Source organism: Rhinatrema bivittatum, chromosome 1 (genome assembly GCF_901001135.1).
Source record: "Rhinatrema bivittatum chromosome 1, aRhiBiv1.1, whole genome shotgun sequence".
NCBI lineage: Eukaryota > Metazoa > Chordata > Amphibia > Gymnophiona > Rhinatrematidae > Rhinatrema > Rhinatrema bivittatum.
In genome coordinates, this window is record NC_042615.1 from 565,043,700 (window position 1) to 565,058,150 (window position 14,451).

At 46.4% G+C, this 14,451-nt stretch overlaps 1 protein-coding gene across 5 annotated transcripts in view; it reads right to left on the reverse strand.

Moving 5' to 3' along the window:
• The window catches only part of NAA35 (N(alpha)-acetyltransferase 35, NatC auxiliary subunit), a 257,112-nt gene that overhangs the window by 145,448 nt on the left and 97,213 nt on the right, over window positions 1-14,451 (reverse strand). For all 5 annotated transcript variants that reach the window (XR_003858821.1, XM_029617219.1, XM_029617227.1 and 2 more), the window contains one exon: window positions 11,414-11,464. Coding sequence is in view for 4 of the 5 variants with exons in the window: in XM_029617219.1 (XP_029473079.1) it covers window positions 11,414-11,464 (51 nt within the window). In the remaining variant the exon portion in view is untranslated. The remainder of the gene's footprint in view (window positions 1-11,413; window positions 11,465-14,451) is intronic.

Genomic DNA, 14,451 nt, shown 5'->3' on the forward strand with positions numbered 1-14,451 from the left:
CAGACAGGAATGAATCCTGCCGGGCGGTGCTTGATGTTGTGGTGGTGGCTGGGTAACTAAAAAGATGAAGTCGCTTTCACTGCAGTAGCCAGCTGTTGTGCCTGCTGTCTCTGGTTACGAGGTTTACCTCTACGTTGGTTTGAGGTATTCTGTTGTGGAGCAGGACGCTGGTACGCAGGGTAAGCCTGTGTACGAAAGGACTGGTAAGATCTGTAGGGTCTCCTGGCATATGATTGCCTACGAGTAGATCCAATATAACGACGTGTGGTCGAATAGTTAGGATGTGATGTTAATGATTGTACTGCTAGAGCTTCTTCCTTCAGTTTACCTACTGTGTCCTGAAAGCATTCTCCGAACAGGTTTTCTCCTGTACATGGGAGGTTTGTTAGTTTTTCGTGCAAATCTTCACGTATCGAACTTGAGCGTAACCATGCTAGTCTGCAGGCTGCAATGGCTGTTGCCGATGCCCTAGACATTGTTTCGTATGCTTCATAGATTGACCTGAAAAGGTGTTGGGAACACTCTTCCATGTCATGAAGAGGCGGAGGTATGTGATCCGCAGTTGATGAAAGCATACCTTTTATAGCCTGTATGCACTCATATAGGTATTGTACCATGTAGAACTGATGGTGCATAATTTGGGCATTCAACATTGAGTTATGGAGTATTTTCCTGCCAAACTCATCTAAATATTTGTTGTCTTTCCCTGGTGGGTATGAGGAATGAGACTTTGTTTTCTTAAATCTTTGCATCGCCGACTCTACTACAATTGAAGTGTGAGATAATTGTGGTATAGAGTACGGTGATGTTTTCCTCATACGAAATTTTATGTCCGTCTTCCTGGAAACCACTGAGATTGTGTAAGGTGTTTCCCAGGATTTCTGTAAGACTGAATGCAGGAGATGTTTGTTCTCCTGGAGTATCGAAAGTCTTAGAAGGCCAAGAGTTTCTGATCTAGGGTCTGTCTCTTTTTGGACCTCTAGATGCAGTATTGTACCCAATTTTTCTAGAAATTTTGGGTATGTAAGGTCTTCCGGAGGGGAATACGGCTCCTGAGGTTGTTCCTGCAGATCCCATGGGAATCCTGTAGATGATGGGGAAGTTTGCGGTGAAGGAGAATCAAAAGATATATCCTGGTTATAATTTGTTGAGGCTGGTCGGTTTGATATGGGAGATGTTGGAGGCTTCACCAACTGCTCTCTATTAGTCTGTGTCTTATGTTCCAGAGAGCTGCCAGAAGCAAGATTAGTCATTTTGAATGATGACTGCAGAGATTCATAAAATCCTGCTAAGGATTGGGACAATTGAAAAAATGCCTCTTTTGTATGAGGGGGCATTATTGTATGACCATCTGGTTCTTGTGACTCACATGCTTAAGGTTGCATTGGAGTGTTGTGAGGTAAAGTATTGGATACTTTATGGTCTTTCTGTTTTTTGTCGCATATCATGTCCATCGAATCCTCTGAAGCTGTGGAAATGTTAGAGGAAGCAACTTGTATTACCTCTGTATGGGAGAAGGTATTTGAGCTGGTATGTGAGATGATTTAGAAGTCGAAGGGCTTACTTCCCATGTTGCATTCCTCTTTGCCGACCTTTTGTGGTGGTAGTGATGTGAGTGCTTATGATAATAGTGTGACGACGAGTCTGTATGACTTCTACGTGAAGATGGTGATCACTTTCTGCGTTTTATTGTAAACTCTGTCGAAGTAGCTCTCGAAGAGAGGGAAGTACCTGAACGAGGTAGGGTTATCGATGGAGAGGTGGAATGAGACATTTGTGAGGGTCCACGTCGTCTCTTCAACTCATGGTGTAGTACATGAGACGTGTGTTCCTGTGTCTTGTGCGCCGATTTGGATTTGTGCACGGATCTAGACTTGTGCGCATATCTTTTTATGTCTGTGCGTGCCAAAGTTATTGGCGCCGATGTCTCCAGCGCCATGCGCACAGCCATGTCTGGCGCTGGGCGCGCAAGTGTTGTCGGCTCCGTGCGCACAGATGTGGTCGGCGCCGTGTGCGCAAGTGACTTCGGAGCCATGCGCGCAGATTTTCCCTTCATTGCACGCACAGGTGTCTTCTGTATCTCTTCACTACCTCTCCTCTTTTTTTTTATCTCTCTACACCCCTCCTCATGCACTATGCTCAGACAAGTCACTCCTATCTGTGCTCTTTATCCTCTATTGACAATTCCTGACTCTGTGCTTTCCATTTGGCTGTGCCACATGCTTGGAAAAGACTTCCTAAACTGGTGCATCATGCTCCCTCTCTCAACTTGTTTGAATTCCATCTAAATACCCACTATTTTTGAGGCGGCTATTAAATTTTAGGCCTGACTGTCCACTTTTAACCTCATTAACTTTTTTTTTTTTTTTTTAAACCATGGTCTTACTTTATAAATCGCCCCAAGTCTCTTGGCCTGTATATTTGCCTTATTAGATTGTAAACTCTATTGAGCAGGGACTGTCTTTATGTGTTTAATTAAACTTTAATTTAATACAAATTTATAGACCGCCTATCAAAATTTCTTTGTACAACACTCTGTATATCATGATTCACTATAGAAATGATTAATAGTAGTAGCAGGATGTATTTGAAAATGTTTATATTATGAGTATTTGCCTCTATAGCTAGCTTCTTTTCAAATAATCTTTTTGCCCCATCCTTTATCAATGTTTTGCATCTAATTTGCTAGTGTTTAAGCTTTTTCCTATTTTCTACATTTGGATCTTTTTTCCATTTTTTGAAAGTCCTTTTGGCTATAATATCCTCTGTCACACCTCACCTTTTAACCATGCCGACAGTCATTTGCCCTTCTTTTCTCCTTTTATAATGTATGGAATACATCTGGTCTGGGCTTCCAAGATGGTATCTTAAAATACTGACCACATCTGATGCAAAATCTTAACCTTTGCAGCTGCACCTTTTAGCTTTTTTCCTCATTCTATCTAAGTCTTCCCTTTGAAAGTTAAATACTAGAGTAGTAGTTTTCCTTAATGACCTCCCTCCAGCTATTAGTTAAATCTGATTGCGTTATGTTGCCGTGGCCCCACTACTGTTACCTCTTGCACTAAAATCCTGCATTTCACTAAGAATAAGATCTAAAGTAGCTCCCCTTCTTGTCAGATCTTGGACCAGATGCTTCATGAAACACTCATTTATTTCATCTAGAAGCTATTTCCCTACCAAGTCCTGATGTGATATGTACCCAGTCAATATTGGGGTAATTTAAATCTCCTATTATTACTGCGCTCTGACTTCAAAAACGCATGGGATTAACACAAGGGATCTCTGAGGGAATAATGGTAATTGTAAAGCTAAATTAGTTGATTGGATAGGCAGAATATATAGGCCATATGGTCTTTTGCTGCCATCATGTTTCTATTTGATACCAAGTTGGTTAGCTTCCCTAATTTCTGTTAGTATTTTGTCATCTGTTTTTTCTTACTCACTGCTATACTCTTCCATCACACATGGAAATTTCTATCCATAAAGATTCCATAGTGCACAGTTGGCCAACTCTGCTCCTCAAGAGCCACAAACAGGCCAGGTTTTCAAGATACCCACAAGGAATATACATGAGATAGATTTGCATGTACTACCTTCATATATGCAAATCTCTCTCATCCATCCTGTTTGTGGCTCTTGGGAACCGGAGTTGGCCACCCCTGCATTTGTACTATTAGGCTCCTACAGGATCTCTATCTTCGTATGCTTTGTCATCCCTAATATATAGCAAACAAGCCCACACACACTAATTTGATCCACTCTATCATTGCGATATAATTTGTACCCTGGTATCAAACTGTCCCATTGGATATTCTCCTTCCAGGTAATAACCTACAAGGGGACAACATTGATAGCTGGGTTATTCTTGTTTGATCTAATTCCCTAATTGATTCTTGTTGTGAAAAATATTCCTCGTCTTTTTAATTGTGATAAAAGTCTATAAATCAAAGAATGTGCTTGAAGTATAAGGGAAAGAGACACACTAAGAATTAACCTTGCTTTTTCTTTTAAATCAAAACACACACTGAATATCTATTTATAGGAAAATTAGTTCTTACCTGTTAATTTTCGTTCCTGTAGTACCACGGATCAGTCCAGACCATGGGGTTGAGCCTCCTGTCCAGCAGGTGGAGACAGACCAAAACTGAAAGGGTATCCTATATGAGGACAGAGCCTACCCTGTAGCCCTTCAGTATAAATATTGTCAAAGCAGAAAAGATAAACACCATGGAACAAGCAAGCAACAGAAGAACTCGAGCAAACAACAAGAGAACTCTGAAAATTGGAAACAAGAGAAAACAGCGAATGAACTCTGTGCATGGACACTCTTGCATAAATGCCCACAATCATCACATAGATGCTTCTGGTGCATCCTATTAAGGAACATATAGAATAGAAACAGCCTTGGAAGAATAGTATAAGAATCTTCAAGCGGACAGGAAGCAAGGAAGGGAAGGGCGTCTGGACTGATCCGTGGTACTACAGAAACGAAAATTAACAGGTAAGAACTAATTTTCCTTTCCCTGTACGTACCCGGAGCAGTCCAGACCATGGAATGTACCAAAGCTTCCCTAGACAGGGTGAGACCTTGACAGTCCCGCTCGAAGTACCTGCCGCCCAAAGAAACCAAAAACTGGCGCCTGAACATCAAGGCGGTAATGTCGAGCAAAAGTATGCAGAGACTTCCAAGTAGCTGCCCTGCATATCTCCTGCGGGGAGACCGACTGGCTCTCCGCCCAGGACGACGCCTGAGAACGCAAGGAATGGACCTTAAGGCCCTCCGGGACTGGACGTCCCTGACAGATGTAAGCAGACAAGATCGCTTCCTTCAGCCAGCGAGATATCGTAGTCTTAGAGGCCTGTTTGCCCCGGTTGGGGCCACTCCATAAGACAAAAAGATGATCAGATACTCGAAAGTCATTAGTCACCTCAAGATAACACATAAGCACGCGCTTCACATCCAGACAGCGGAGATCATCCCCGCCAGGACTAGCAATGTCGGTAGGAGAGAACACGGGGAGCTCTGACTGATTGACATGAAATGAAGAGACAACCTTCGGTAAGAATGATGGGACCGTCTTAAGAGAGACCCCAGAGTCCGAGAAACGTAAGAACGGCTCGCGGCAAGACTACACTTTGATCTCCAACACCTGTCTGGCGGAGCAAATAGAAACCAGAAACACCGCCTTGAGCGTCAAATCCTTAAGGGTAGAACGGCAGAGGGGCTCAAAAGGAGCCTGACAGAGGGCTCGAAGGACCAGATTCAAACTCCATGAGGGACAAGTGGGATGAAACGGCGGCTTCAAATGTTAGACCCCTTTGAGAAAACGGACAATATCCGGATGAGACGCAACCACATAGCCTTCGAGGGTGCCCAAGAGAGAACCTAGGGCAGACACCTGTTCATGGAGCAAACCAAAAGAGACCCCCTTAGAGAAGCTACGCTGGAGAAAAGAGAGAGGACTAGCGAGACTGGAGCCGAACGCGCCGTAACGCTTGCTTCCTCACAGATCAGCTCGAAAACCTTCCAGACCCGGACATAGGCGAGGAAGGTAGAAGTTTTGCAAGCCCGCAAAATAGTGGAGATGATGTCCTCAGCATATCCCCTCCGTCTCAGCCGTCGCCGTTCAAAAGCCAAGCCGCAAGACAAAAGCGATCCGCCTGGTCGAAAAATATGGGACCTTGGCGGAGAAGGTATTAAAGGTGGCCCAGGTGAAGGGGACCGTTCGACACTAGGTTGACTAGGTCCGCGGGGACACTCGGGAGCTATGAGAATGACCGGACCACTGTGAAGCTCTATCCGTCTGAGCACTTTCCATATGAGGGGCCTCGGAGGGAACACTTACAGCAGAATGTCGCGCAGACATGGAAGGGCTAGGGCATCTACCCCTGCCGAGCAGTGTTCCCGCCAGTGGCTGAAGAACCGGGGAGCCTTGGTGTTGTTCAGAGTTGCCATCAAGTCCAGATGCGGGGGACCCCACCTGTTGATGATTAGGGCCATGGCATCGGAGGACAACTCCCACTCGTCTGGATCCAGACGCTGACGACTCAAGAAGTCAGCTTGGACATTCTCGTTGCCCACTGTGTGAGAGGCCGCGAGGCAGTCCAGGTGTCGCTCCGCCCACGCGAGTAGGCGACTTGCTTCGAGGGCCACCAGTCGACTCCTGGTGCCCCCCCTGGCGATTGATGTATGCCACGGTGGTAGAATTGTCCGAGAGCACCCAGACCGCCCGAAGTAGAGGAAGAAATGCCTGGAGTGCTAGACAAACCGCCCATGTCTCCAGGCGGTTGATGTGCCATCGAACCTGGGTTGGAGACCAGTTCCTCTGCGTGGACTGAGACAGGCACACCACTCCCCAACCAGACAGGCTGGCATCTGTCGTGACTACCATCCACTGCGGGGTCCGAAGGGACATTCCACGGAGGAGGTGCTTGAGAGAAAGCCACCACTGTAATTCGCTGATGGTAGGGTCGGAAAGCGGGAGCTGCATATGAAACTGTTCTGATACTGGCTGCCAACGGGTCAGCAAAGCTCTCTGTAAGAGACGCATATGTGCAAACGCCCAGGGGACCAGGTCAATCGTGGAAGCCATGGTCCCCAGGGTCTGCAGATAATCCCACGCCATGGGGAAAGGCATGGAGAGGAAACTCTGAACCTGATCCATGAGCTTGAAAGCTCTCGAGTCCGGTAGAAAAACCTTGCCGACGCGGGTATCGAAGTGACCCCCCAGGAACTCCAAGACCTGGGTCGGGTGGAGATTGCTCTTGGCAATCTTGACTATCCAAGCCAGGGATGAGAGAAGAGCAAGAACGCGGTCCACCATCTGGCGGCATTGAGACTCCGACTTGGCCCATATTAGCCAATTGTCCAAGTACAGGTGGACCAGAACACCCTCCTTCTGAAGGCTACCACCACCACCACCATCACCTTGGTAAATGTGCGTGGTGCCGTGGCGAGACCGAAGGGCAGGGCCTAGAACTGGAAGTGTTGGCCCAAGATGTGGAACTGGAGAAATCTCTGATGATTGGGACGGATCGGAATGTGCAGATAGGCCTCCCTCAGATCGAGTAAGGCCAAGAATTCCCCGGGATGGACCGCCGCTATCACTGCCCGAAGGGTTTCCATCCGGAAATGGGGCACCTTGAGGGCCCGGTTGACCCTCTTGAGATCCAGGATGGATGGAAGGAGTCATCCTTCTTTGGGACCACAAAGTAAATAGAGTATTGGCCGGCGCCGTGTTCCGCCGCCTGAACCAGGTGGATGGCCCCCAGCCTCTGGAGTCTGGTAGGAGTGAGTCACAGTGGCCCGCTTCCAGCGGCCGCACTGAGAAACCATGTACAGGTCTGGGATGTCGTGAACAAAATCTAAGGCGTAGCCTTTGTCTATTGTTTCGGGGACCCAATGGTCTGACGTGATCTTGGCCCATTCCTCCACGAACAGAGACAAACGAACACTTAAGTTGGGAACGGACGGATGGGCCAGTGGATTCTCACTGGGAAGTGGGCTTGGGTGCGGGGCGGTGGGGAGCAGCATCTCGGAAGGGCCGACGGGCTCAAAAGGACTGGGGCCAAGACTGGACCCTAGAGGAGTTTCCCCTAGAAAATGCGCCCCTTGCTCTTGGGTTATATCGGCGTTGGCCCCAGAAGCGGGTATGAGTAGGGAAGAAGGATCTAGCCTGCTTCGGGCGGTCCTCAGGCAACTTATGAACCTTGTTTTCTCCTAAGGACTTAATAAGCTGCTCCAGATCCTCGCCAAAAAACAACTTACCCTTAAAAGGGAGAGTTCCCAGCTGTGCCTTGGAAGATGAATCAGCCACCCAGTGTCGGAGCCAGAGAAGCCGTCTGGCCGAGACCGCCGAAGCCATCGCCTTCGCCTGCACCCGGAACAAGTCATATAGGGCATCCGCCCCATTAAGCTATAGCGCCTTCTAACCTGTCAGCCTGTTCTGCCTCTGCAGATAGGAAGTCTTGGGTGCCGAGTAATTGTTGGACACACCTAAGGCTTGCCCACTGCATGAGACTGCTGCAGATGGACGCCCGAACACCCAAGGCCAGGATTTCAAAAAATGCGCTTTCGATCTTGACCTCCCTCAAGGGCCGTAGCCCCCACTACCGGGATGGTGTTATGTTTAGTGACCGCCGTCACAGAAGAGTCCACCTTTGGCATTTTCAATAACTCTAAGCACTCCTCTGGGAGGGGATAAAGCTTCTCCATGGCCCTCCCGACCCGGAAGCCTGCTTCGGGGGCCTGCCATTCCCTGAGGAGCATTAGTTTGTGCATGGGGTGAAAAGAGCACGGTAGGGCCCTAAGCCCCGCTAGGACCTGGTCCGAGGAAGCCGGCATTGCTGCTGAAAACTCGTTCACTGGGGGACAGTCAATCCCCAATTCCTGGGAGATGAAGGGGAGAAGAGGCTCCGATTCCTCCCTGCGGAAGAGACGGAGGACCCGGGGGTCATCCCCCTCGAGGGGGGGGGGGGTGCATCAGCAGAATCCAGGTCCTGATACGGATCCTGGGCAGGCAGGGGGGTCCGGTGGAGGAGACGGAAGGGGAGGGGCCCCCGGAACTACACGGACCCGGATCGACCCTGCCCATCAGGAGCCGCAAGGGAGGGAGGAACAGAGAGCCTAGGGACCTTAGCCGGAAGGGGTCCCGTGTCCTCCTGCAAGTTTGCCAAGTAGGATTTGTGCAGTAAAAGCACAAATTCAGTGGAAAAAACGGGGGTTCAACACCTCCGGGGGGGGAGAGGGGTCGGGATCTGCCAAGAGGAGAGTGCGCGGGGCTCAAATCGGGGGCACCGAAAAAAATCGGGTCCGGGGCTTCAGGCTGCTCCAAGAAAGAAGGAGAAAACCCAAAATGGCCGCCATTCCCGCAGTTTGCCGGCCCCAGGAACGGTGGGGCTTAACATTTTGAAGGCCTGGCTCGGGCCCTGAAGGCATCGGGGACTCTGAGGACACCTCTCCCCACCCGGGTAAGTAGCGAGAGCAGAGAACCTCCCGCGAAGCCTGACAGAGGAATCCCACAAGCTAGGCACAGAGGAGATAGTGGCATGGCCCCGAGGTGGGGGGGGGGGGGAGGAGCAGCAAGTGAAATGAGCTGAGCTGCAGGGGCTGAAGGAGCGGAGGCACAGAATGAACTGTGCACGCTCCTATGTCACTCTCTACAGCTGCAAAATCAAAAAGGGAAGGCAGGAGGTTTCTCCTGAGCCTGCCTGATAATACTGTTAATTATTGCTTTTTTTTTTTTTAAACCCCAGAGGAGGGATAAAAACGGCCCTGTCAGCAGCTTCAAATTCAAAGCATCCCAATGAAGGGAGACAAGTACAGAGAGAGAGGCTGAACAGGGGGAGTGACTGGCACCACCAATATCCACCCCTGCAGCCGAGGCTATATAAAACAAGAGGCCAAGCCCCCCCTAGGCCCCCGCAAGAGTAAGGAGACAGGATCTGTCTCCTGTAAAGAGGATCCACAGAGTTCACACCAATAAAACCTTCTTTTTTTTTTTTTTTTAATTAATAACACATCAATACTTGCTTGATCCAAAACACACAGAAGTAAAACACACAGAAGTAAAACACATAGAAGTAAAACACATAGAAGTAAAACACACAGAAGACACACAGAAGTAAAAAATCCCCAGAAGGGACAAGAAGTAGACAACAGAGAACCACAGGGTGAGCTGTTCCACCTGCTGGAGACAGACGAATACAGACGAATACTGAAGGGCTACAGGGTAGGCTCTGTCCTCATATAGGATACCCTTTCAGTTTTGGTCTGTCTCCACCTGCTGGACAGGAGGCTCAACCCCTTGGACTGGATTGATCCGGGTATGTACAGGGATCCCACAATAGCTCTTTTGCCATAAGCTTTAAGTCACAAAATTTTCCAACAAAGCAACACTTATAAATTCTCTTCAATCATCAGCAAAATCACTTGTGCTCTCGTTGCTCCCTCAGGAGAAAACAGCGCGAAAAAGTGGTATGTAAACTCCAAGACACAACAGTGGCAAGGCAGCAACAAAGAAGACTTAATATTGCTGACTACAGTAATAAGTCTCTTAGTACTGCTTTGCCACACTTATTGTGTCTTGGGATTTACATACCACTGTTGATGCTGCTTTCTGTTACTACTGCTGGCTGTGGTTAACAAGAGAAAGCAGCATCAACAGTGCATGTAAATCCAAGACACAGTGAGTGTTGCAAAGCAGCCTCAGAGGGAAATATCAAGCATTTTAAGCATAACCAGCCAATATTAAGAAACATAAAAACATAGAAATGACGGCAAGACAAGGACAAAATGGTCTATCCAGTCCGCCCAGCAAGCTTATGGTTTAGTATCTGCCGTGCTTGTGAAGGTTACCCCATGCTTATCAGTTTCCCAAACCATAAAAGTCAGGGCCCCTCGATGGTAACTGTTGAATCCAATTCCTTGTAACTCCTTGCCATTGAAGCAGAGAACACTGATGGGAATTGCAATTAACAGTTTGTAGGCTTATTGGTCCAATGGTAGTAATCGCCATGCACTCTTCTTCATTTCCATCCTCTAGTTTTAGGGATCCACAGTGTTGTACCCCATGCACCTTTGAATTTTTTCAACTGTTTTCCAGGCATCCACCACCCTCTCCATGAAGAAAATATTTCCTGATGTTGGTTCTGAGTCACCCTCCCTGAAGTTTCATGTCATGACCCCCCTAGTTCTACTGATTTCTTTCCAACGGAAAAGGTTTGACAAATATGCATATTAAAACCTTCTCTCTTCCAGTTGTATACATATTCAGATCTGTCTGTAGGTAACACTTACAGACAGATTTAACAAGCATTTTAACATAGTCAGAAAACTGAAAATACTTACAAAAGTATGCTCTCTGTGTGCCCAGCAAATTATACCTGCTAAACTTCCTCATAGACCACCGCAGACAGTTTGGTTTTGAAGAAACAGAGGCAGGGATAATAAGTACAAGGATGGGAGAGAAGAAAAAAATATGTCGGATTACCTCCAGCTGTTTTTTCTTCATTCACCCATCCTCATCAACCTGCACTGACATCAACAGAGGCCCTGCGATGAGGTAACTGCAATTTTTTTTTTCACCAGCTGCTGTCATCAACAAAGGCCCATGATACTGCGCCATTGAATTTGACATTCTTTCATGAAATTAGCAGGCCAAATGTAATGTCGCAGGAACATGAGGTAAGCAGGCTAAAAAAAAAGAAGCTATTAGGCCGATCCTGGCCCGTAGGCTGCAGTTTGCCCACCCCTTGCCTAAAGAATCTTAACAACTATCATCAATAAATTTTGACTGATATAAGAACATTAAGTGTACTTTTGAAAAACTGCATTTGATAAAAAGAATACATCATTTAAAACAACTTACACATTCACGCACAAAAATAAAAACAGCCAGAGTTTAATTACCTCAAGTTCAACTTCAGGATCCCTCTCTTCTCCCTGTCGAATTCTAGTGCTCTAAAATTAAACATAATATATTAACACCTTTATTCCATGAAAGCTTCCTTATGTTTTCATGCTCTCTCCTTTTCCTTCTTTACTCTGGCAGAATCTACTAACATTCAAAAAGCAGCCTCTCTTGTTATGTTTCTGTCAAAACTAATCACATCTCTTCAAGGTGGAATATCCATAGACTTAATCCCTCAGGTTACTATTGCTCTACCTCATTTTCCTATTTGACTATGTACCACTGTTTTGGCCTTTCATTGACATTAATGTGAGGTGCCTGGAGTAGGTTGCCATATAATACCTGCAGTTAATTACAGCATTTATCTACACTCAGTGTTTAAAACATCTGGTGCCTTATTGTACACATTCAAATTTTCAGCTCAGGTCTCATATCTGTTTTCAGTTAGCACAGGTCAATTACAGAACTTCATTCCACTCAATCTACTGGCTAGAATCAGAGCTGGCTGTGAGCAAAGCAGCTTTTACTACAACTTTTCACATTAATATCCTCTTCAATATTTACATGATTTATTGTACCCAAACAGTAGTAAACTGCAGGCAAAATGGTCCATGTCATAGCCAAATCGTCTATAATCTATGACTTAAAGAATGTGAAAACCGGATCAGAGAACTGAAAATTCTGAATAGGTATTCCTTGAGAAGTGGATTTTATCCAGTAGGAGATGGAGTTTGGTACCACCTTACCCTGGAATCCTAAAACAGACTTTTGCAATGGAATTCAACAAGCATCCACTTCTCTCCAGGACCAACATGGCAACTAGAACCTCTGCACTATGCTTCCATGCTCGCACAGCCTGTTTGCCCTTATCTGTTCGCAGCAACTTTACTTTTATATCTCTGCGGAAGGCCATGGGTATATCTTTGCACGAAACTGGGCCAGAATCCACAGGTATCAGTGTATCTGCCTATTCGAGGTAACTTAGATTTTCCCCCAGGTATGCAGAGTTTATTCTTCTCCCACTGGGAGGCGCAAGGAGTAGTTTCTTTAATGCCATAGACGACAACATTCTCACATATCAAGATCTATCACAACGCTATTGCTTTTTTCCCTTAAGTCCTTTTTTTGCCTATCTTCAACTGACAACATATATGTCCTTTCCCTGCAAAAACCTCATCTCCGTGACGTATTGGTGGATCATCTTGAGGACTTTTTTCAGGTAGATAGGAGGGGCCGGATGGGGAATTCCCAAATCTGTAAATCTCTTCTTTGTTTAAAACCTGAAAACCAAGGTGTAGAGCTACATGCTAAGTGGAAGGTGTAAATACTCTCCTTACCTGATCTCTCTTTCCTCCATGCCATCAATTACATCCATGAGTTGATGGAAGATGCAACTCTGAGGGAAATGCAATACCAGCTCTCACATAGAGCCTATTTGCCTCCCTCCTGGCTGTATAGAGTGGGTTACTTAGAATCCGAGTGGTACAGTAAGCGTCAATCAGATCCAGGTACCTTAGGGCACTGTTTTTAGGGTAAAATCCAATGGTATCTGTCCTTTTTGGTGGGTCAACTGTGGTTTTTACTCCCGAGGGTGTTCTTTTTTATGTAGATTCCTCTTTTCAGATTCGGGGGAGGGAAACGTGTCTCTTGCTTCGGAAGGCATGTCTGGTCGCAAAGAGGGCCATCCTCCTACAGTGGCATGCACGGATCCTCCATGTTTCTTGCTTTGGAGGAATTACACACTTTTATTGCAAATGGAAAACCAAACCACTGCAGGTCGTTTAAATGTAAATGTACATTTATCAATGTCCAGGATCCTTACTTGGAAAGATTATCCCCTAGGGCATGAAATGAGCTAATTAACTATCCCCGAGTGCATATATTTTTATTGTATGGGCTCTCCTTGCATTGTTTTGTTGTTGGAGTCATTTACGAAGAGGGGCTCATGTATAAAAGTTTGCTTTCAACAACTGTCTGTACCCAGTAGCAGATTTGGCATGCTTCAGAATCATGTATGTCAAAGGTTTGTGTTATTTTCTTTAATAAATAGTTTTACATAACAGAACTATGACTACATTGTAGTATGGACAGACTGATGATCTGTTTCCTCCGTTCTATCTGGTTATATGAGGACTACATCCACACCTTCTGGAGGGCACCTATCGGTCAGAAAAAGAGCTTTCCAAAGAGATGTCTATTTGTATCTGAATAAGTGATCTACTTCAGCTAACTGAATTTTCACAGTAGCTTTCTACAAGAACAGATGAATTATGTAGCACAACAGTAATGTCCTACCCCTTAGTCTGATACAGGAGTAGTGCTTCTGACCCTCCCTACAGTAGAATTAGTGGAAATATATGATGATCTGAGAAGGAAAAAAAAATTCTCTCTCTGAGGTTTGTACAAACCTGCTAAAGCATCACACACTTGAAAGCGAAGTGATAAAGGTTATATCCAAGAAAAAAAATGAATTTGTGAAAATGAGAGTCAGAGTTATGAATACTGGATAATAATATGATTAATAAATATTATAGTCCTGGGGGAATTCTATGCTATTGCAGAGCGGAGAATTGCGCAGAATTCCCCCCCTATGCAGAAAATGCGAAGAAGAGAGACCCCCGGCATGCCACAAATGGAGCGCGCGAAGATGAAGGCCCCAGCACGCCGTTCACAGTGAAGATGAAGGCCCCCATGTGCCACGAACAGAGTGTGCGCAGTTTGCAGCGAAGATGAAGGCCCCCTCATGCCACGGGGCACACTCCGCTCGCAGCGAAGATGAAGGCCCCAGTGAGAGTGAATGTGTGTGAGAGGAGCAGGAGAGAGGTGTGAGAAAGGGGAGGGGTGTGAGAGAGAGCACAGGGGGGTGAGCAGGAGGGTATGAGAGAGAGCATGGGAGGTGAGAGAGAGCAGGGGGAGGGGGAATGCTTGAGTGTTGGTGCGAGAGAGAGGGAGCCTATATGAGGAGATTGTGAAGGAGTGTGTATGTGTGTGAGAGTTTGGGAGCTCGTGTGTATGAAAAAGGGATCGTGTGTATGTG